Source organism: Acanthochromis polyacanthus, chromosome 12 (assembly GCF_021347895.1).
Source record: "Acanthochromis polyacanthus isolate Apoly-LR-REF ecotype Palm Island chromosome 12, KAUST_Apoly_ChrSc, whole genome shotgun sequence".
In the NCBI taxonomy this organism is placed as follows: Eukaryota; Metazoa; Chordata; class Actinopteri; family Pomacentridae; genus Acanthochromis; species Acanthochromis polyacanthus.
Window position 1 is genome coordinate 11,930,531 of NC_067124.1, and position 25,060 is coordinate 11,955,590.

The 25,060-nt window shown below is 38.8% G+C and overlaps 1 protein-coding gene across 1 annotated transcript in view; it reads right to left on the minus strand.

The window, feature by feature from the left end:
- LOC110948233 (zinc finger protein 236) overlaps window positions 1–25,060 on the minus strand; it is a 97,740-nt gene that overhangs the window by 43,710 nt on the left and 28,970 nt on the right. The window contains exons 15-22 of the mRNA XM_022189671.2: window positions 24,046–24,147; window positions 20,679–20,821; window positions 19,489–19,592; window positions 8,861–9,012; window positions 7,638–7,814; window positions 5,911–6,211; window positions 1,834–1,937; window positions 1,210–1,653 (exon numbers count right to left, since the gene is read on the minus strand). Of these exons, the coding sequence (XP_022045363.1) occupies window positions 1,210–1,653; window positions 1,834–1,937; window positions 5,911–6,211; window positions 7,638–7,814; window positions 8,861–9,012; window positions 19,489–19,592; window positions 20,679–20,821; window positions 24,046–24,147 (1,527 nt within the window). The remainder of the gene's footprint in view (window positions 1–1,209; window positions 1,654–1,833; window positions 1,938–5,910; window positions 6,212–7,637; window positions 7,815–8,860; window positions 9,013–19,488; window positions 19,593–20,678; window positions 20,822–24,045; window positions 24,148–25,060) is intronic.

Consider the following 25,060-nt stretch of genomic DNA (forward strand, 5'->3'; position numbering starts at 1 on the left):
TGACAGTGTCATATATTGTGCAGCACCTTCTCCTGCTGAGGCATTTCAGCATTTACATCTTACATTTGATAGAGTACAGGAACAACTTTGTCATCTTCAACTTGCTTTAAATGCAGACAAAGCAAAATATATGTTCTTTACAAATTCAAAAATTGTGAGATTAGCACTGTCTGGAAAAATTTAACAAGAAATGGTCAAAAAATTGAATTGGAATCTACTTTTAAATATCTAGGATATTTAATTGATGGCCATTTGTCTTTTAAGGAGCACATTCAGCATATTGTAAGAACATTGAAACTATTATCAGGACTTAATCACAGAACAAAGTCTTGCTTCTCTTTTGTATGAAACTGAAACTGGCAAAAACAACCTTTTTGTCTGGTATTAACCATGGAGATGTGTTGTAAATGAAGGTTTCAGCTAATTATCTTAGCATGCTGGATAGTGTGTAACATGGGGCACTGAGAATCATTATGAAATGTTAGCCCCTTACTCACCATTGTGTGCACTATTCTAAAGCTAACTGAACATCTTTAAGTGCTTGACGTTTCAGGCATTGGTATATGTTTATTTACAGAACCATTCTTGGTATTGTTCCTTCCTATTTGTCTTGTCTTTTAACAAGGAAACATGGAGGTCACAATCTTTAATCTACGGATAATCTGGAATTTGTCATCACCAAAGAACGATCTGAACTGGGCAGGTAGGCATTTAGGTTTTCTGCATGTGATGCTTGGAATAAATTACAATCTAAATTTCAACTTCAAGACCTTGTTCCACTGAATAAGTTTAAAGTTCTGGTGAAATCATTACCATCTACCTAGTCTGTGAGCAAGTTTTAATGTTGTTAATTTTTCTGTTGTATACTGTTTTTAATGTGACTGAATAAGGAGATCTCCAATCTCAGTGGGTCTAACCTGGCTAAATAGTTGCTAAATAAAATAAATAATTCCCAAATCCAATTTCATAGCAATTCCATTTCATATCTTTACACATCCTTTGCAGTTCTTGTCCTGCTTCCTTCATGCCTGATCTGTATCTGCTGTGAGATAGCTGCTGTGACATGTAAATTTCCCTAGTGAGATCAATAAAGTTTATCTTATATCATCTTATTTTATCTTACCTGTCCATATTAACTGTGAGTTCAGTTTCTACAGTTCTTCAAACAATTTTTTCCCCTTTGTGTATGCTTCAAAAACGTGTCCCTACCTGACATGGAGGCCGGCAGGATGGCCTGTCCTACTAGTCCTTGTTGCAGTAGATTTTGGTCAAACTGCCCTGTCAGGACTTGGTTGGCTGGGAGGTAAATGCTGGGGTCAGAGTTTGGCGTTTGCAGCAGACCAACAGGTTGAAGAGCCTCTGAACTAGCTGGCTGCTGTCCTTGAGCCGATGCTACAGCCTGCCCAGTTCCTGGGTCCTGCCCCTGTCTGGCCTGACTGGCAGACAAGGAAGACCTCTTGGATTTGCGGCTGTCGCTGTTTGGACGGAAGTGACACTGGATGTGGGTTTTGCGGTGACCTGAAGTTCTGAAGCGGAGATCACAAAAGGGGCATTTGAAGGGTTTGGAGCCGGTATGGAGGCGCATGTGCACCTTCAGGCTGCCTTTTGTAGAGAAGGACGTGTTGCACATGTGACAGCTGAACAGTTTCTGACCTGCAAAGAATAAGGAGGGTGTTTTTTACAGTCAGCCGAATGTGAATTGAAATCTCTCTTTGTGGTCAGCATTTCAGCAGTTTGATGTATTAAACATCCATTTCTGTACATGTCTTGGCTGTTGCAAATTCTAGATTCAGTAGGATCCATGAAGCAAGTAAAACACAAACTCTCACTCACCTGTATGTGTTTTCACATGGCAGTCCAGAGTCGATTTCACTGTAAAACTCTTCCCGCAGTCGTCACACTTATATGGTCTTTCTCCTGTGTGGATCCTGATATGCCTAGATATTAAAATACACTTTCATAGTCAAATTCTACAAACAACAGATTTGGAAAAAAGACAAAATGTGTGCACCGAAGCATTTGCTTGCAGGAGGGAAATGTTTGGATAAGTCATCAGACTGATTATCACCCCAGAATGCTCCTTCATCTCATATCTTTCAGAAACATTGGTTGTTGCAGGAGCTTTCAAGAAACTGCAAATACCCCCTGACTCTGAATATAATAATCTACATAATAAATGTGGCTTACTGGTGAGTATCTGAGAGGACTAGCCAAAGTTCTGTTTTAAAGGAAGTGATGTGGAGTTGACAGATCAAATAATACGGACCATTTAGCAACCAATAACGTAGCAATGGCCAATAATGTAATACCTGTCAGTAACATAATCACTTTCACCATTTTAAAAGGAATAAAGCACATATCTTGTCAATAATGTATTAAAGTTTTTGAGCCAATAAAGTAATAACATTTTGCCAATAACGTAATAAGTCATTACATTATTGGTTTGTTGTTACGATAATGGCCTGGCAATCAAAAAAAATCCTGTGAAAATGCAATAACTGCATTCAATAATGTAATAATACATAAACAGGATTACATTTCTTCTCATGTATATGTAAGAGAAGCACTTACTTAGAGCCTAGAACTAGATAGAAGATGACCATTCCATTAGTAATATGAAGCTCTGCAAGGCTGCTGTATATGATATACACATAAAACAGTTATTTGGCGAGGATAGCCAATGGATGAAAACCTGGATTATTCTCAGTAATGTAATTTTTGGGTATTACAAAGTTGAGGAACATTTACTGGAAGGAGTATGTTGATTTTTTCCCCTTAGTTCATTATGTACACAATACTCTACAATTTTTTGGAGTTAAGTGCCATTATAGTACCAGCCCAGTTATTTAAATACAGTTTTAAGTGAGGATTGAATTGTTTTTTATTGAGAAATTTTTGAAAAAGTTTTAATGAAATGTTTTCAGAGGAAAAAAATGTGGTAGATTCATTTGACAATGCAACATCCAACAGAGAATCTGAAAAGGAATTATGAATTTACATACTGTATCAAAGCAAATAAACAATATTCTAAATAAAAGTTTTGTACAAACAATTCTTAAATTGTCTCCTATAATCATAATTAAGGAGAGTGAGAGCTACATGGATGTATTCTTGATGAATGAATGTGACGAGTCTGCCATCTACTATACATATTTTTAAAATGCAAAGTGTACAAAAACTGCAAAAAAAAATATTTATTTCTAAGAAATGCAGTCCTATGTATGTATTATTACATTATCGGCTGCAGTTAATACATTTTCAAAGGACTTTTTAAAAAGATTTTTTTAATGCGAGGCCATAAACAAAATAACCAATCAATAATGTAATATCCTATTGCATTATTAACAAGTTATTATGTTATTGGCTATATTTCATGTAAAATGGCTATATTTATTACAATATTGACAGTTATTACGTTATTGATGTTTATTAGGTTACTGGTTGCTGTAGACGAGCTTCTACAGGGATTTGAAACTTATTTGGTGATTCTTATCAGACTTGATTTCTGCATGTTATATTTGTAAAGGTTGAAGAGATCCAATCTAACCTGTTGATCTATAAAATGAAATAACAAATGCAAGTTCAGCATGAAAAATATAGATTAAGCAGTATACATAGACTATTTCTAAAAGACAGATGTAGCGATTGCGACTTCACCCACTGGTTTGAAAGCTACTGATCAAGACTCAACATGTTCATTCACATGCTCAGACAGTCTGGGCTGCCAAATGCATACCGTTTAAAAGCCTCGACCTTAGCTTTCTGCTGTTGCCATCTTGTTGTTTTGAAACCAGATATAGAGAGTGAGGAATACATAAAAAAGAGAACTCGAGGCCGGTATCAACTTGTCATTCACGAGGTAGCACTGACCTGAAGTATATCCTGCTTTATTGTTTTTATTTACTCTAAATGGATCAACAATTTACAAAACAAGAAAAGCACTCAGAGAGCACTCAGTACTCCGTCAAGGCTGTTCATTCCACCATATGGCATTGTCAGAAATGCAGCTTTTTTTTTTTTTTCGAAATGCAGCATTTGTTTATTACTTAGTGATGATCAGAAATCACGGCACCATAAAATGCGTCCATTTAATATCGATGTACCCACAAAAAAAATGACCTTGCGCTGAGCACAAGCGTGTGTTGTGCATGTGTACATTATGTACCGATACCGAATCTCATGACCTAAATATGTAGCAGACGGTGGGAACTGATGGGACTCAGAAACACCCCAGAATGTAATCACTTGTTCCTTGTATCATTTCCGATGGATCGGTCCCACTAAATCCGCAATGGTACATTTGTAGCAGAACCGCAATCATGTGATCATCAGCAGGCAGCTGACGTAGTGTTCACTTGTTGTCATAGATACAGTGACGCCATGCCACTATCTCACAATGATACAGAAATCTTTAACAAATCCGTGGATTCATACTAAAAGCCGCATCACTGCCAAAATCTAATCAACTGATCCTTGTGCCATTTCTGATCTTCCCTGAAAATTTCATCCAAATCCATTAATTCATTTTGAAGTAATGTTGCACACAGACCAAATAACAGACGGAAGGACAAACATACGTCGATCTTCATATAACTAATGTACAGCCATGGCCATAAGTTTGGACACAAGTACCATGACGCTTGTGAATCTTAGAAAGTACCACAAAATTGTCACTTACAATACAGTACACAACTCCTGAGAACTATATTAAGTTTCATATTTTAAAAAAAACATCAAAAGAGTTTGGTGTCATTTTGTTATTCTTACCAAATTCGGTTGTGAAAGTACTGCATTTTTTTTGTTATTTTCTTCTAATATTATGTTTTGGGAACAAAGTTGTTCCAATTGTTGGAATTTATTGATAATATTATATCCCTTGTTGATTTGTTGACTAATTAAACTTGTGCTGTCAAAAAATATTAGTTATGTTCTGTAATAGACATCAAAACAGACATAGTAAGTCATGCTGTGTCCAAACTTATGGCCATGGCTGTAATGAACATTATGCTGCATTTAAAAAGTCTTGAAACTAGCAGTTGAAACAAACTCATTTGGGAAAATATTTACTGAGGTATAAGACTGATGGAGAAGTAGGTAATTTTTTCACATGCTCTAAGTTACAACAAAAGTGATTGATTTTGAGACTACAACTTAAAGTCGAAGTCATTTCTGTGTTGGCTTTTATATGCAGTGTTTTGCTGTAGGTGAAGTAGAGAAGTTCTATTACTATGGTGGCACCTTCCTTGTGAACTCATATTTTATATTAATACAGTAAGATCCAAGATTACTCTGAAAACATTCCTCCAGATGTTAATATGTTGGAAATATTCTAAAAAGAATTCCCTACAATAAAGTTTACAGAGTTAAAAATCTTTTGACTGATGTCTTTTCTGTTTTCTGTTGTTACACGCAGCTCCACCAATAAACTTCAACTCTGGAAGAAGAAACTTAAATAGTAAGTCACAAATTGCTGCTTTTGTTTCCATTCCAGCATGGAGCCAATGGTGAGTTGCTGTCCTGCTGATCTCTTGCTAGCTTGGTTTCCTTTTCTTTCACACTTCAGCAGACCTGCTTGTTTTCAGTTTGTATTACGTGATGTATTTAATTTGATGTGCAAAGAATGATGAAATATGATGATTGAGAACTTAAAGGCTATTCCCACTGGATTTAACTAGTTTCTGTTACTCTACGCTGCTCTTTCACATTGTGAATGTGGATGTCAGAAAGCAGTGGTATGCTAATGTTGTTTTTTCTGAATCCTGTGTAATTATCCATCTCAGACTAGTGTCTTTGTGACTGAAGAAGTTCTACCAAACTCAAACAACCCAGTCGTTCAGATTATGCTTTATGATGACCGTGGAAATTGTACGTTTCTCGTAACGTCCCTCTACAAACAGGTGTGGCATTTACCTGACAAGGTCACTGGGCTTCTTGAAGCTCTTGGGACAGTAGTTGCAGCAGTTGGCGAACTTGGGTTCTGTTTCTAGCTCCACAGCTTTGTCTTTGATCTCGCTGATCCGATCCCTCTCCGCCGCTGACTGGGCGAGGATTCGCTCCGACACAGAGGCCTCCTCACCGGGATCCTTTGCGAGCTCGGCTGCTTGCTCCTCGGTGAAAGTGATGATTTCTGGACCCCTCCTCTTTGATGTTTTTTGATCGCCCTCCTCTTCGTCTTCCTCTTCCTCCACGTCTTGATTATCCAGACCTATAACTGTAATAAGTGAAGTCTGGTGTTAGTGTTCATATCTGAGTTTATAACATACTAGCCACTATTTAACCAAAGGTGAAAAAATGATGACATGCATAGTGAAGGAATCCAACAATTGCATCAGCATATATGGGACTGCTGGAAAAATGTTCCTTACGAAGCCAGTTAAGAGAAGCTAAACTCTGGCTTCTTTGAAGAATCTAAACTTTAAAACATACTTTTGCTTTGTTTTTGTTCACTACATATTTCCAAATGCATTATGTTGTGAATGGGTGAATGTGACGCTTGTGAAGCGCTTTGGGTACCTTGCAGGTATAGTAAAGCGCTATATAAATACAGACCATTTTACCATTTACCATTATTTACTATTTTGGAGGCTTTTTATTTTGTTCTATAACATAAAAAAATCATAAAAACAACGAAAAATCCTTAAATGAGCAGGTATGTCCAAATTTGTAACTAGTATTGTTCATTTGTCCCAACTAAACAGATATTATTTCCTCACTTTACAACGGAACTTAAACCCTCAGATTTTCAGTATAAAAACATTTACAACCCTTCTGTCCATTAAAGTTGGCGTAGGCAGTATTCTTTTGGTGTTGCTTGGCCAAGACTCCATAATAACCTTTGAGCATATAACGTAATACAAATAAATATAGAATTCAAGTGGTCAAAGAGGAAACTAGACTTTTGTGTCTTATCTTTGCTTTGTTTTGAGGCATTAGAAACTATATCTTGTGAAAGGACAATTTGGCCAATCTGATGTCTTTTCAGAGAGAGAGAGAGAGAGAGAGAGAGAGAGAGAGAGAGAGAGAGAGAGAGAGAGAGAGAGAGAGAGAGAGAGAGAGAGAGAGAGAGAGAGAGAGAGAGAGAGAGCGAGAGAGAGAGAGAGAGAGAGAGAGAGAGAGAGTGAGTTGTTCCTATTTACTGCATTACAAATCCACATACAGCTGCAGGAGAAGTTGCTTTTCTAGATTAAAACCTGTCACTATTAGCAAAGCATGCTCAACGAATGAAATACATCCAGTTTACTATATTTTGAGCTTGTTGTTCTTCTCCTGGGTAAGAAAGCTGATCATTAAATTATCCAGCAAATGTGTTGTAGTGGCTGGTGAAGTTGTGTTGGTGGAGTTACCATGCAAGCTGACGATGAGTCTGGATGGGAGTTTGGTTTTTATAATATTTTGTGCTTGCCTTTTCCAGATTCCTGCATACCCCAGATTTAATATTCAAAGATCAATCTACTGCATGCTGATCAGCTGTATCTTAAAGTTCCCTCCGTAGTTAAATCATTTTCATACTACTAAAAAGTTTTTTTCCAACTTTCAGAACTTCATCCTAACTCTGGAGAAGCAACGGAATATAAATGACCCTGAGCATAAAAAGTGCTATGAATTAAAACATTCAAATGTTGTCCGAGCATCCTTACTCTGGTCCTCCACAGCGTGCTCCTTCTTCATGTGCCTTTTACACAGCAGGCTGGTCCGGAAGCTCTCGTCACACATGGAACATTTGAAAGACTTGATGTGGATAATCATGTGGCGGTTTAGGCTGCCATTGGTGGTGAATGAGGCGTCACAAACATTACACTTGAAGGGCTTCACTCCTGTCAGTGAGACATCACAGAGGCAGGTTTCAGGAAGTTCCATTTAAGAACCCTTTAGGTATTTTTACTCAGAGAAATTAGAAGATTTAAAAATTTAAATAAGAAAACTGGAAAATTTTCTGGTGTCATACTACTAATGTAAGTCCACTCAAAAAATGCAATATTAAATTCCCTGTATCTAAAATCCATCCATCCATTATCTATGCGTTGCTTAATCCTTATTAGGGTCGCGGGGGGCTGGAGTCTATCCCAGCTGACTAATAGGGTGAAGGCAGGGGACACCCTGGACAGGTCACCAGGAATACATATAGAGACACACAATCACACACACATTCACACCTGCGGACAATTTAGAATCACCAGTTAACTTCAGCATGTCTTTGGACTGTGGGAGCAAGCCAAAGAACCCTTAGAAAACCCACACATGCACAGGAAGAACATGCAAACTCCATGCAGAAAGATCCCAGGTCCAGATCGGGACACGAACAGGGGATCTTTTAGCTGTGAGCAGACAGTGCTAACCACCAATCCACTGTGCAGCCCTGTATCTAAAATGCAATTCTAAAAAGCAAACCAACCAACCAACTTCCATCCATCCATTCTCTATACACCGCTTTATCCTCATTAGGGTCGCAGGGGGGCTGGAGCCTATCTCAGCTGACTCGGGCGAAGGCAGGGGACACCCTGGACAGGTCGCCAGTCTGTCGCAGGGCACCAATAACTTTAATTACTCTATTTAAACACTCCAGATATTTATTTTTTCTAACATAGGGAAAAAGGATTTTTCTTCTTTTACAGATTTTCAGTTGCACTGCAAATAGCAAGGATTGATTTTGGAAATCAGTGGCGGAGACTAATTAAAACTTTTTGATAAAAGCAAGAAAGCCAGGCTTTGGAAGATAAGGAAATTATTTTTTTAAAAAAAGATTTTTGCACAGTGTAAAGGTTGGCCTTGAACCGAATAAATGACTAATTTAGTCATTGACCTTTAAAGGCTAGAAGTGTGGACAATGGTAATAAACTAGGATAGTGTAATGCAAGCGTACCTGTATGTGTGTTGAGATGTGACTTCAGTACTCCGGATGATACAAAGGCTCGTCCACAGAGGGGGCAACGAAACGGTTTCTCCCCAGTGTGGGATCTCACATGCTGCTTCAGATGGCTCGACTTTTTGAAGCCTTTATTGCACCAAGTGCACCTGAGGATGAAAGACAGTCAAAAAAAGTGAATTATTATTTATGACAATGCAACATGCACTGATTTGTGAAATTGACTGGAACACAAAAAAATATATCTGTATAGTTTAATTTAATTTTATTGGGAAAAGAGAGGTATACTGAACACATACTGAACAGTAAAAGGGAAGTGTTTAGTAATTTAAGCAAAACTGGATTCTTCAAGGTCATGTTGCAGCTTATAAACCCAGAAGGATCAATTTGTACTGTCTTTTCAAACTTACAAGACCCAAACTACAGAAGTGGCTTGACTGCCTTTGGTAGACACAACGCAAGAGAATCCTAAATGAACAGGAGTCAACAAAAACACTACCTAAACCCCAGTGATGTGGCTCAATGTGCCTTCCCCATACCTGCCAACTACTCCGGTTTTGCTGTAATGATTACGGTTTTCATGATCCCACTCCAGGTTACGGTTTTATTAATCAAAATACGGATTTTCACATAGCAGTCAATCAAAAAACATCCAAAAACATGAAACACATTCACGAAATCGCTAAGAACCGTGTCTAAATTTAGAACAGAAACAATCGGCACTGCATGCTGCTAATATAGATGGCTTGCAGTGTTTACTAACACAAGTGTCAACATCGGTATGCGTGCGCAGGAGCTCCTGAAAATTCGACTTTAATATTCTTGGTGAGCCAGTGTCTGACGACTGGGGTGTCTCAGAGTTCCCTGAACAAGAACAGAAAGATAGCGTTTAGGAAATTGCACGTCTCGGCTTTGGCCGCATCAATGGGCTCGCTTTGAGAAGGCGGTGGCGGCTGTTGTTTGGGGCTGCTGCCGCTGACAGCCGCCTCCTGCTGCCTGCCAGACACGGATGCAGCAGATGGTGTGCTGTCCTGTTGCTGCTGGCCTGGTTCGGCATGTTGGGTATTAAAGCAATCCTTCAATGCGTATCAGGCACTACTTTGACATACTGCACTGTCCTGCCTACGGGCTCAGGGCTTCTCCGGTATATCAGCAGGAACTGTAATATCAACGTAACGACTGCTCCGGAGAACGCGGAAATCAGTATTAAGTAAATCATTTCGAGCAGCTGGCCTGACGCCTTCTCTGGCTCAAAGTGTCTTCATAACCAAACGTTTAGCCGCGATAACAAAGCAACTTCCTCCTGGTCGCTCTCAAAGCTGCCATATCATCTGCTTCACTTCGATTCTGACAGCCGACAGCACAACAAGAAGTTCATAGTAACCGGTCTAGTTGTGAAAAATGTGCTGACTCTACTGTTGATGTGTGCAGACTCTTTGTGAATGTTAGACTTTGAAATGACGAGACTTATTTTACATACAGTGAGGTATTTTTGATAAGTCAGTAATGCTGTTATTGGGTATAAGGATTCAAGTTATAACTTCCAAAAAAATCATTTCATGAACAGAAGTAGGTAATATTTCCTAATGACTTTATGGTAAATGAAACATCAAAAAATTGTTTATTAGAATGAGAAATGTCATCACAATATTGAAAAATGTGATCTGGATGCCTGTGATATTTTGAGTTTAGTACCTGTCAAATTAAAGGAACATTCTGAAAGGCTATATATTATTAAGTTTGTCCTTGATCTTTTCCTTCAGCATTTATGAATTGACAGTTTAAGTAACATGGAAACATGATTCTTAGCCACATTTTAAGTTGATTTAATGCTAAAAATCATTTGGTGTCAGTTGGCAGGTATGCTTCCTAACAAAATGACAAGCCTTTCTGTTGACAAGCAAGTGCCTACAGTTTCTGAAGTAGCTGGCAGGTGAAATTTTGTTTGTTTATTGCAGAGAGATAGATGTCTGCTATTTGTGATGTCTGGTGTTCTTTTCCTTTATCAAAACTTAACAGGAAAGTTATACATTTTGGCAAAGTTGCTTAATTGTTGTCTTGTCCAGAGTCAAACCATTTATTGATCTGGGATGATCTTTAAAATCAAACTTCAGTTCAATATTCACAATGTGCATGATGTAAAAGTGCAGTGTGATTCTGGAGAAAGACTGTTGGCATCTAGATTTTTAGTTTAGATAGTTAGCATGTGCCAGATTTACGATCCCTCTTGTTCCTCTGATCTCCCTTTCCCTAATCCCCGTTCTGTGCAGGGACAGAAGAGTACTGTTTGGATCACTCTGAGCCACTTTCTTTCCTATTTACAGAGCCAGGCCTACGTATGAACACCCAATATTTTTTTTGTTGAATTTGTCAAAAAAATGTATGTCTTTCCCTTTAAAACATTTAGCATGATGACGTGGGATACCATGTACACTACCGTCCAAAAATTTAGAAATGTCCTTATTTTTTAAAGAAAAGTAGTCTTTTTCAATGAAGACAGCATTAAATGAATCAGAAATCCAGTGTAGACATTGTTAATGTGGTAAATGACTATTCTAGCTGGAAACGGCTGACTTTAATGGAATATCTCCATAGGGGTACAGAGGAACATTTCCAGCAACCATCACTCCTGTGTTCTAATGCTACATTGTGTTAGCTAATGGTGTTCAAAGGCTAATTGATGATTAGAAAACCCTTGTGCAATTATGTTAGAACATTAATAAAAGTGTGAGTTTTCATGGAAAACATGAAATTTCCTGGGTGATCGCTAAACTTTGAACAGCAGTGTATGTAGCATTGTAGCAAAGATAAATAATCTCATATCTAGATTAAATCAAGCTTTGTGCTAAATATGCCAGCACACACTCCTCCACAGAGGAGACAAGTTGACAATTAGAAGTAAAGATGCTCAAATTGTCCATATAGATTAGCATGTGAAAAGTTACATATGGTTGGCTGGTCAGTTCTCGGTTGTCAAGATGGTCTTTTTTCTTACATGGGCCATGACTTTGGTACCATTCACCTTCTTGTTGTTGTGAGAGACGTAAAATCTGCCAGGGAAAAGTCCCCATTTCCAGCAATCATCGCTCTAGTGTTCTAATGCTGCATTGGGTTAGCTAATGGTGCTAAAAGGCTAATTGATGATTAGAAAACCCTTGTGCAATGATGTTAGCACATGAATAAAAATGTGAGTTTTCATGGAAAACATGACATGGCCTGCATGACCCTCAAGTTTGAACAGTAGTGTATTTGCAAATTACATTGTTTATAAAATCCCTAGAAGCATAAAAAATGACATGTTGTGGTTTAATGGGTGGGTATCTGCACTACTATTTCTTAAGCTACATCCACATATCCAAGGTTCGATCTTTAAAAAGGAAGTTTCAAAACAAAAATGATTTCCATCAAGACCGTTTCAGAAAGAGGAAGAACAGCAATGGCAAAAATGAATATGAATTAATTTTTCTGCCTCGGTGCTGGTCTAAACTGTTACTTTTCAGTGAGAAACACAAAAAACATCAGACTTTGCAGACATATCAAGTCACTAGACCTTTACTGCCCTGTATATGAAGACATGAGGAACATACGTTTTAGTAAGATGTCCTCTTTTTTGTTCGATTTATTTTGGTTGGATGACCATAAAAATTGAGCTATGTTTAAAAACAGGAACCTTTTTCATGTCAGAATTTCTTTGCCATGTATGGGATAGAAGGCAGCATATTTTGTTTGAGAACTGGACAGCAGAATAATGTGTGTGATGCTATTATACTGCTGTGGTGTCTTGTAAACTCGTGAAGGTTTGTTCTTGTGTGCATGACACAAAAATAAACAAAGCAAAGTCAAATCAAAAATCTGAAAAACCCAATACGAAAGTGGTGTTAAAATGCAACCCCAGAGTTGTCAAACTAAGTTGGGTTACCTGCATTCAAAGAAATCTCAGTTTTAGGGATTTAAAGCACTAGAGAAGTGTAGATGCTAGTCACAAACAGCAGGAGATCTGTGCTTTGAAATGAAAACTGGGTGAAATGAAAAAAGCTAAACCTGACTTCTTGGAGTCTTCTTTTCGGTGTGAATCACTTCAAAATGATCAAGTTGTTATTATTACCCTCAATTTTATGCCCAACTTAAGAAACAAAACAAACACTCACTGGTCGCTTTTTGCAAACCAGTAAAAGAGCTCTGCTACAATTTCTACCTCATGAATCTTCTGCATTTTTTATTTTTGTTGACGTTGTAATCATTTTAATTCACATTTACACACTTGTAAAGGAAATGTAGTCACATACACCATCACTGCCCACAATGATTTCAAATAACCTTTTTCACAGTGTCAACAAAAACTGAAAATGTAGAAGCTCTGTAAAAGTAGAATTTACGGCAGAGTTGTTGTAATGGAATGCAGCAGATTCCACAGATGTATCAAATGAAGCATCTGGGGAGCTTTCATGTTAATTAGTGAGCTAATGAGGTAGTGGAAGGTTGACTGCCACTTCATATCAGGATTATATAAGTGAACTTACAGTGAACATTAGTTTCTGCAAAAAAAAAAAAAAAGAACTAAACTAATTATCTTCCCTTGTGATGTGAGGATGGAGGTAATAAAACAATCTTCAAACCAAATGAAACCATCTCAGCCTGAGAAAATCTAATTAGTGCACTAGTTTTTACACATGTATGTTCCTGAATAGATGTCATATTCATTTTCACAATGAATTTAGGTTAATCTTATCATTTTCGGAAGACACAACCAGCTCCATGTATACAATTACCCTCAATAAATATGCAGAAGTATTAAGCTAATGCCAGAGATACAAACATGGTGTGTGAGAATGATGCCAAAGGTTTGACTACTAGTAAAATATCCAACAAGACATGATGCAGATGTTAAGCAGCTATTTATATCATATTAGTCAAACCCTTGAATAAAATAAATGAGATTTACAAAACAGTTTCAACTTGTTACAAATGAAGGACTGATGTTGAGATGGAGAAGTGAAGAGGTGCTTGAGATATACACCCCCTGTCAAAAGTTTTAGGACACTGTCTCATTCAAATAAAGTAGATCCTGTCCTACAACTTTTGACAGGGGGTGTATTTCATCATGTGGATGTGATTAGGGCAGGACTCTGGTCATACATGTAAAGTTTCAGGCAGATTGGAGCATGTTCAGGGCATTTACACAGCATTTGAAATTTCATGGCGAAGGATCAAAATTCCAGAGGCCGACACGGACACGCCCTTTGACTTTGGAAAAAGATTTTAATAACTTTGGATCATTAAGGCCTCCTGTATGTACTGGCCGAATTTGAGGTGAATTGAAGTTTCCCCCTAGGAGGAGTTCGCTCTCGAAAAAAATGAAAAATGGACAAAATCTGACATTCAACGCAAAATAGCTCACTTCCTGTTGGGTTTGGAATGTGGCTGTCACTGACTTTTTTGTTCAGCCTGATGTGCTGCATATGTGTACCAAATTTGGTAGATACACCCCCTGTCAAAAGTTGTAGGACAGGTTCTACTTTATTTGAATGAGAAAGTGTCCTAAAACTTTTGACAGGGGATGTATGAGCAAACATGCATCTCTGAGGTCTTTCTCTACACCCTGTGCCAAATTATTAGGCAAGTAGGTTTTTTGTCCAAAACATAGTCTTAGAAATAAGTCCAGGTCTTCCCACTTTTAGTCTTCTCCTACGCTAACTTTGTATTTGTCAGACATCATTTCAAATTATATTACATTTAAAGCAAGAAAATCACCACATCTGTCAAAAGTGCATGTGTCAAATTATTAGGCAAGTTTTAGCTTTCATCAAAATGGGACAAAAAAAAGGACTTAACGGCTACAGAAAAGAGTCAAATAGTTCAGCTGCTGTCAGAAAAACTTACTCCCAATAAAATTGCCAAGAAATTGGGAAGAGATACTAGGACCATCAAAAAGTATATCAAAAACAGTCAAGATGGCAGAAAAAAGCGAGTTGAAAAGAAAAAAAGAACGTTATCATCAAAGGATCTGAGAAGAATTAAGCGAGAAGCAGCCAGACGACCCCTGGCATCAAGTTCTACCATCTTTAAAAGCTGTGACTTACCCGAAGTTCCTATAAGTACCAGATGCCACATCCTAAGAGAGTACGGAACAGTCAAGAAATCACCCAAACAGCCTCCACTCAACAAAAACCACAAAGAAAAACGGTTGGAATGGGCAAAACAACATCTAAAGACCAATGTCTGGGCTGGTGCGTTGTCCTGCATCAGAATGACAGCCTTTTTGAAAGAAGCAGGGTTCTTGTTGAACCATTGTTTGAACAGGGTGTTGCTTAGTAGCTCATAGTATGTCTCGGAGTTGATTTTTAACCCTTCTGGAACTCAAAAGGGACCCACAACCTCATCTTTAATAAGTCCTGCCCAAACCATGACACCACCGCCACCTTGCTGCCGCTGTAAACATCGTGGGGTTTCCTGTCCATTGGCCACCCATCCTCTTGGCCAGCCATCAGGGCCATCCAAGGTGATTCATCTCGTCTGTCCATAAAACATGCGTGAAGAGCTCATTAATCCAAGTCTGCCTTCACAACAAAACCTTTCCAGATATGGGATATGTAAAATGTTTGTAACATAGGTCTGCACAGTGCGTAGTGGTTAGCACTTTCACTTTGCAGCAAGAAGATCCCCGGTTTAAATCCCGGCCTGAGCCTGGGATCTTTCTGCATGGAGTTTGCATGTTCTCCCTGTGCATGCGTGGGTTTTCTCCGGGCACTCCGGCTTCCTCCCACAGTCCAAAAATATGCTGAGGTTAATTGATTACTCTAAATTGCAGTCTGCGCGAATGGGCACAATTTATTACTGGACCGTGGACCAGTAAACAGTAATTTTTTACTGGACCGAAACAGTTTTTACTGGACCGAATATTTTATGCACAAATGTACCAAAAGTTGATGTATAATTTAATTTTTATAATTGTTATACAAATTTACTACTTTATTAATTATGTTTGCAGGTATGTATGAAACCATGGGTGAAGAGAAATTACCGTTTTTATATAGAATAAACCATACAAAATTAACTATTGGATAAAGAAAAGCACTCATTTGAGATCAAAACATAAATCATGTACTCAACCATAAATCACAGAGCAATGTGGCTGGGTCAAGCAGAGCAACCTTGTAGAAGCGAAATGAGGTGTGGTTTATTTATTTTCTGTTTATATCATGCGTTTTTATCGCGTGATATCGCTGTTCACACGAGAGCCTCTCTGAGGAGTAGCCCTCCCCATCCGGACGGCACGCCGCTTCGCTGCGCTTGCTGTGTGCTTTGACTTTCGGAGCAAGACAGCGGTGCTTCGTTCCGTTGCACGGCGCGGCGCGATCGCATTATGTGGAACTTCGGGGTTACAGGAAAAAAATTACACCAGACATGAGACCAGTAATGTAGTAAGTTTTACCGGACTTTTGGTACACAAATCGGATTTGACCGATGGTCCGACGTCATTGGCGCACACTGAATTGCCCGTAGGTATGAATGCGAGTGTGATCGTTTGTCTGTATATGTAGCCCTGTGACAGACTGGCAACCTGTCCAGGGTGTCCCCTGCCTTCGCCCAAGTCAGCTGGGATAGGCTCCAGCACCCCCGCGACCCTAGTGAGGATAAAGCGGTGTATAGAGAATGGATGGATTGTAACATACAGCATCGTCAATTAACGTGACATCACAAGTTACAGGATTTTAAACCCTCAAAATGAGTAAAAAATCTGGGCGTGATTTTCGACTCTGAGCTCACTTTTATTCCACACATCAAAAACATAACAAAGATAGGTTTTTACCAACTCAAGAATATAGCCAGAGTCCGTCCGTTCCTCTCTCAGGAGGTGCTGATGCATGCTTTTATTTTCTGTCGTTTAGATTACTGTAATGCCCTGCTCTCTGGTCTTCCTAAAAAGAGCATGCGTAACTTACAATTATTACAAAATTCAGCCGCACGAGTGCTGTTGAGGACCAGAGGGCGGGAGCATATTACACCTATCTTAAAATCGCTGCATTGGCTCCCCGTGCGCTTCAGGATCGATTTTAAGGTTCTTTTATTACTTTATAAGTGTCTTAACGGTCTTGGGCCTTCTTATTTGTCTGCACTACTTTTATTTTATCAACCCTCGTGGACCCTGAGGTCCTCTGGTGCTGGGTTTTTAACGATACCACAAGTTAGAACTAGAACACACGGGGAGGCGGCATTCAGTTATTATGGCCCCCGATTGTGGAACACCCTCCCAGAGAACCTCAGGGCCGCAGAGAACGTTGATGTTTTTAAAAAGAGGCTCAAGACCCGTCTTTTTAATCAGGCTTTTAACTGACTCATTTTAACTTTTTATAACTTCTTAAGCTGACCTCTATTCTTACATTTTTTATTACTATTTTATATATAAATTTTTACTTTATACATCTTATTCTTTTATCCTCAGTTTTAGCACCTTTTATTTATTTATTTATTTGTTTGTTTTACTGTTTTAGTCCCTCGATTTTCCAGTGTTTCCTCCTGGGGGCCTACCACACCTGGAGTTGTTTCTGGTCCACTGATGGGGGTGCTGGCCCGTGGATGGCCCTGGCTCGGGTGGCTGGAGAGCTTTACACCTTCGTGTGGAGTCTCTTGTCTGCCTGGGCTGGGGTGGTCCTTGTGTAGGCGCCCCTGCAGTCATGGTCCATGACTCCTCTCGGTGTGCGTGGCCCCCAAAGGTGGCTCTTCCTCACTTCGGATTTCGGTGCCCAGCCATGTCTCCTCTATATCTCTTACGGACAGATGGTGTATGTGGGTGTGTGTATGTCGGTATGTTTGTATGTGTGGGTCTGTATGTCTGTTCGAATGTCTATGTATGTGTGAATGTATATGTGATTGTGTATCTGTGTATATATTTGTGGGGGGTGGGAGGTTTCGGGTTTTTCATAGTGTTTTATATTGTGGTATTCTTGTTTTTATCCTCTGTGAGGCACTTTGTGTTACTGTTTTGTATGAAACGTGCCATATAAATAAAGTTGATTTGATTTGATTTGATCTGTTGAAGTGATAGCATTCTGAAAGTCAAGGACAGAGCTATGGTATTCACACAATCATCTCCCCTTTCTACACCATAAATGAAGTAAGCAAGTACAATCAGGAGGAACACAAAGGGTGACCAGGGCGAGGTCGCCACACCACACTGGTTTTAACATTCTGAGTGGATGGCCAGGACTTAATGTCACCAGATGGAAGCCTCGATGTGCTCTCTGACAACAAATCCATTAGCAGGCTGCACAGTGTGTCGCTAAGGCTGTGGGTATATTTTGACTGCATAGCCCATTTTGCAAGCGAATTGTTGGTTCCGGTCAACTGCAGCTTCCACCAGGGGAAGTCTGTGGTGGCCTCGGACTAGCACGTCTAGGATACCTGCACGGAAGCAGGTATCCTAGCATGTGGACAAATACAGAGCGCAAAGAGACTCCATTTTCAAGGTATGACAGGCCATTTGTGAATCAGGAAGACAGTATTGCTTTGGATGTATTCATGCAACTAAACTTTCTGTTTTGCGATTTCATGGCGGTTTGCATCTGATCCATTCAAATCTAACTATCGAACGTTTTATTGAGCAATTTGTTATTGCAATTCATGTAGTGTCCATCACTGGTATGACTGGTATTGTTTTATCACTCAGGCCTATAGTACATCAAGTGACACAATGCATAATAATGCACAAATAAACAAAATACAATCTTAATCCATTTTGTGACAAATTACTGAACTGCATATTACAGAAAGTGACTGATGTGACAGCTCACCTGTCTTCAGTGAAGAAACTGAAGACAGAGTCTGTCTAAACAGTACGTGCAAAAGTAGCAGAAGTAAAACATTTTAAAAATGTGTGTGAAATTGTGTTGGCATGAATGAAGCCCAAGTCTCAGTATTCCAATCAGGACGAAATACGAGAAGGAGACCAGCTGAAGTTCATGCCACGTGATCAGTGTTAGAAAAGAATCTCTGCAGAGCCGACTATCATCAGACCTGAATGTTGTGACACAATCAGCCCCTAAATGCTGGATTAAATAGACCTGTAAGAGTCTTGATTTATCTGTACTTCTCAAAACTGCCCTTAAAAGGACTCTGGCAGCAGTTTTTCCTGTTTGATGAGGCAAGAATTGAACTCTTTCCCCTGAATGTCAAGTGTTTCTGTAAAAACCAGGTTCCTCATTGGACGGCAGAATCAAACCATGTAGCGGCTTGTTCAGTGGGAAGGATTTGGGGAATTAAATGTCAGCAACATCAGAATGAGCCACAAATAATTTGCAGTACAATCACTCAGCCAGTATAGCAGGACCAGATCCAATAAAAATCACTGAATGTCCTTGAATGGTCCATACATAATGTTGAACTTAACCACTGAAAGCTGCTGAGGAGACCTAAGATCACAGTTCAGTTCTGGGTTATGGGCTGATGAATTTTGACGGAGCTGTGAAATGATTTGCAAAGACAGACTAGATAATATTGAAGAGGGTGGAAGCAGTAATTATCACCTCTAGTGCTTTACAGAGGGGTTTCTGAAGGGTCAGAATTGAGACGGCGAACAGGTGGGTGGGATATTTTTTGATGCCACTCACACAGACACACACACAAACCTGTAGGCTCTCTTTGTGTTGTCTTCACTATCGTCCTGGTACTCCTGAGTCTCTGTACTCAGCTGGAGCTCATTCTGACTGCTCTGCTGAAGAAGCCCATTTGTCTGGATAAACAAAGATAAACCCAACAACAAAACAGTCAACTTAAGACACATAAATACATGCACAATGGCAGCACTCATACACTTGGTCAAATAGGACCAACACCATTTCTATCTATGCATTACACCACGCAGAGGCAAAAAGTGACAAATTTAGCAATGCATCGAATGGGAAAAAAAGCCAATCTGGTTCTAATGATATTAATAATTAAATGTACTATCAGCTGTAACACTCTGCTAGACTTCACATTTTCTTTGTTTAATCCATACACACAAAAAGCAATTTGTATTTTAGGGCAGAGCTGCATGTTCCATCTAATTCCTTAATCTTAATATTCTTAATTTCCATCTGTCTGTTGGTCCCATTAAATCATTAAATTGTGCCTTTTTTTGCCGTACTAGCAACCCCTGAACAGAAAATACATCATGTTTAGTGAATGACACTATCATCTCATGAGATCTTTAGCTGTTCATTTTATGTAGCTGCTGAGTTATGCACTTACATTTAACATATAGAAAGTGTTTTTCATTTATTTGCACTTATCTAGGTTGCTTTCTCCTGACTAGATCCTTGCTTGTGTTGTATCTATTCTCAGATGTACATTGCTTTGGATAAAAGTGAAATTAAATTGCAGAATTGTAGAATATAGACACTAGTTGTAGTAATCTTGTCATTATAGTTGAATAAGACTGACAATATGTATGTTTCCCAGAAAGTCCAGGTCAAGCAAGCTATAATCTGCTCTTATGGTGAACTATTTATATTTTAATATTTAAGAAAGTTGTAGAAAACACAGAATAAACTACAATGAATTGAAAAAAATGGCAGTCTATACAACAAATCTTTGCATCAATTAGCACATTAACTATCTATATACAACTGGGCTGTAATTTCATTTTCATTTTAAGATGTCATCAGCATGTAAATCTACGCTGTTGTTGGCTCCCAGTATAATCTAATCATCTACTTTACAGAGGGGCTGTGCTGTAAGACAAAACTAGTAATCTAAAAGATTGAAATCGCTCTTATATATCTCTATTAAACTAAATGCCATTGTGAATATAATAACTAAGGGACCCTCAACTCACCACCTCAGCACTGGGGACGTGAAGCAGGTTTGGAGGATGGTAGCTGGAGGAGAGAGCCTGAGACTCCAGGGTGCTGGAATCCTGCAGCTGCTGGACGGTGGAGAACTGCGGCTGATTGTAGCTCGGTTCAGTGATGGTGAAGCCTGGAAGGAAGCCAGTGGGCAATAATAAGTCTCTTGATTTACTAAATTCACAAGCCCTAGCACTGCCTGATACCATTATCGGCTCTACACTGAATTTGCAAATAAAATTGTTGCTCAACTTTTAATGGAGTAAACACTCAGACATTTCTGGCTGAGAAACTTTGCCATTTGTTACACAATAAAAATGTAGAACAATATTCAACACCGTCTGATGCAGCACTATTTAACAACAAAAGCAAATCTACAATCCAGCACAAATGCAGTTAGTAAGTCAATGAAGCAAAACTCTTCATGTCAGCAAGAAAAAAAAACAAAAAAACAACAGCGCAAAGCAAAAATATCAGTCAGAACCTTGGCCAGCAGAGAAGAGGCTTTAATTGATTTTTAAATGACATTCATCCTTCATTGAGACTCTCTGACCGACAATGGAATTACAGTCTGCAGTAGAAAGATGCTCGATGAGGGGCAGCTTGAAGTCTGTTATATGTGACAAATTGTCCAAAACAGAAAAGTAAATATAATGTGAGGACATTGGCTTTTGAAGTGCTGTAATAGCAGTCCTTGACGCTTGAAGGACAACTGCTGCTCAAGTGTAACTGTAACCGATCACTGTGTTTAGATGTACCAACCAAAACACTGTTTGCTGATGCGTGACAGGTACAACTGTTACTGCATGTAACAGCAGCCAGCTACTGGAATCAGTATATTCACAGCAATCAGCAACAAAATTAACCAACAAGTGAAGTGAATAACATTGATCATCTTGCTATATTGCAATGTTCGACTGATAAATATAATTCGTCATTTCTGTGGATTTATGTCTGCGCCCTGAGGTATCAGATCTGTGTAGGCTGCAGGAGGGGGTCGAGAGAATTAAGTTGTTTAATCTGCACCATTCCAAATAAACAAAATATATTTATTGTTTGCTGAGTATTGCAACAGCATGCAAAACATTTTTATGTTTGTCAAACAAGTAGAAATATCAGCTGTTAATAAGCAGGCTTGAAAAAGAGCCTGGTCTGCAAAACTACTCTTTGAAATTCTGTTTTCATGCTGAGTCTAAATGTAACTGAAACACTGTCTCGATATAGCTGAACCTCTATTTAACCCCTCAAGGCTATGAGTTCAAATTTGGCTCTTTAAACACATCCAAATGCCCACATCTGTTTCTCCATAAGCTAAATATTTCTTTTGGGGATTATTAGGGTTCGTAATGATGAACAAAGTTGCAATGTGCACGTATTCTTTCACTGACACTTTTAACAGCCACTGTTTTTGCAGCAGACACAATGTGTGAACCTCAAATGATGCACAGCATGGACACCTGTCAACTTGGTGCTGCAGCAATTAAGAAACTGAGATTCTGAGTTAAGTTAGGTGACTTTTAGAAGCAAACACAGCATGATACAAATAGCAAAACAATCCAGGTTGTCCTCCAGAGGCCCCCTCGGATCAGCATCCTTTGTTGTAGCATTTCAACCACAATAAATAATTATGCAGTGGAAAAAGACAGCACTCCTGTCAAGACATATGAACTATATGCTCTTAAAAATTTGATGACAATTACGGCCATATGGCTTCATCTTTTAAAATGATGAAACTCCATGTCTACTCTGGTCTGATTTAAAGGTTATAGCACCTCTTGGGAGAATGCAAAAGTTGGATGTGCATCACAGATGTATAATCTCTGTTTGTTATGCCGCCTTCAGCAGTTGCTAAATTTTGATTACACAGGACTTGTGCTGGAGAGAACAGTCAGCTGGCATGGTGGCAACATGGTTGTTCAGCTGGTGGGAATAAAGCAGCAACCATATGTTTGAGAGCACTACACTGGCTTAAGAGCTGTGCAGAGGGAGGGAAAAGAATGGAGACAAAGAGATACAAGTGACTTTTGCAGATGGTGCATGTATAATGACAAAATTAATTGTTAAGTTTGTTGAGAGAATTGTAGTTAGTCAGCCCTTTTCCAACAAGCAAGCAGCTGAGCCAAGCTGAAAAGAAGCTTATTTCATCATTAATATGATTATTGGAATGATTTCTGTAAACACTAATCTATAATGAGAAACTGAATTTATAAAATGACTGCTTGAGGTAAACACAGAAAACCCAGCATGGTAATTTTTGCTACTATAAATTAGTTGGTACAATTCTTCTATTCACAAAACACAGACCTGTCCTCGGTGCAATACAGAAAAAATAGGACATTTAGTATGAATCAGCAGCCCAAGACAAGTCAACTTTCATTTTTAGGATCATCATTGCTGATGAGAGCTGGGTGGGCACCTACCACAAAGAGAAGAAAAGCTTTTTTTCCCACTGTGGATGAGGCTACATTTTCCAAAGCTGGATATCATGCCTCAAGTCAGGAGCACAGCTTGTTGTATTTTTCAACACTGATGTGATCATACAAGGGAAAATAATCTCCCAGCATTAGACTGTGAAATCTTCTTCCCCAAAATGTAATTGAAGCAAGGGGATCACTGTTTTGACTCAGTTCAAGAGATTCAGAAGTGATGATGCTTGACAAGTTTAGAGAACGGAATTTCCAGGGAGTGATGCAAGAAAATAAGGGCTCACAGCTGTCTTAGGACCAGGACCTCCTCTAGAGGGGACTGTGAGGTCCCACACAGAAAAACAGCCTACAGACAAAATGCTCCTTCTGTGAAGGCCAGTAAGATCTTCCACTCTTCATAAGGGAGTGTCTTGCGTTACTGACCTTCAAAACTCACCTTAAACAGTGGCTGAAAGTGAACCAGTCTTGAGACCATTGACCTTTAATTTCTTTGAGTACTTTTTGTAATGTGCTTTTACTGAGACCTATTGTCCAATGTTTCACTGGTATGTTTTTTTTTTTTTTTACCTGTCTAGGGACTGTGGATGTAAATTAGTATTGTTGCTCTAATCAGGCATATTTACATCTATTGCTTTCTAAACAGACGTTCATTAATGTGTAACTGTCCCCATCAAATAAATAAATAAAATAAATTAGAGATGCAGCAGCACTGTCTTGCTGCACAAGAAGACAACTTTAACGGGTGGCCAAATTTAAATCAGGTACACTTTTGGAATTTGACGGTCACTGTCTCAACATTTTTCTGAACCCTTATAATGTCATGAATTAAAGACACAATGAAGTCTGGTAACTGCTTCAGTGAAATAAATCCAGAATGGAAATGCTTCCTTGCAGAAAATTTGTGAGAGAAAGTGCATCACTGTGTTTGTACCTTGCGTTAGAGCTTGCTGATCAAATGAAGGCTGAGGAAGTGCTGGTGTCTCAAACTGGCTGATATTCTGAGGCAAAGCATGTTGGGTAGTCACATATGAGTCTGTCAATGCAAAGGAAGAGATGCAGAGCAAGAGATTAGTCTGATTTAAGTACTGAGAAAAAAACAGATTAGAGGGACAATTCCACTGTTCAGCTTTTAGTTAGGGTTAAAAAAACGTACTATAGACTTTGATCATCGTTAAACAGCAGATTATTTACTCAACTACATAATCATGCAGAGATATGTAAATTGAGAAGAGTTTCAGAATAACAAAAATAAATTTTGCATGGTGACACACAGCTAAGAATCATAGACCATAAACTTAACAATCCCACGGAAAATAAGGAACAGGGAGTGACAACTGGGGACAACTCATTGCAGCTAGCATTGCTTTTGGAGATTTTTGGAAACACTACATTCTGTGAACTTTACATTTCAGCAGTGGTATGAAGGGTAAATTCTAAAATAGATAGCTGAGGTTAAGTCTACAGAACTTCTCCATAAAACATGCCTTTCAAAACGAAGGTCATTCAGTTCTTTAGGGAAAGTAATTCTAAACTATCAGCAAAAATGCAACTATGTTTTTCCCAATGCATTCTTAGAGTTTTTAGAGGTCAGTTGGGCTCATTTGCTTGATTGTGGAGAGCAGCGAGGACTTTAAATGATTAGGAGACCATTATAGAAGGGCTCTTTATATTCTATTACTCTCCTGAAGGTCAATTTCAGTGGGCTTAGCAATATCATGTGTTTGTTGTATATGGAATAAGCAAATGGAGAAACTGGTTTAATATATTTCCATTGACGTTGGACACTTTTCAAAAAGTAGTAAGCTTTCAGTGCAACAAAAATCATGAATATCCAACATTATTTCAGTTTTAAATATCACTGAAAGATTTTTAACACAACACCAACAAAATTCTGTTTTCATAACTAGATTCCAGTGTCAGAGACCGCTGCTATATTGTGGTTAACA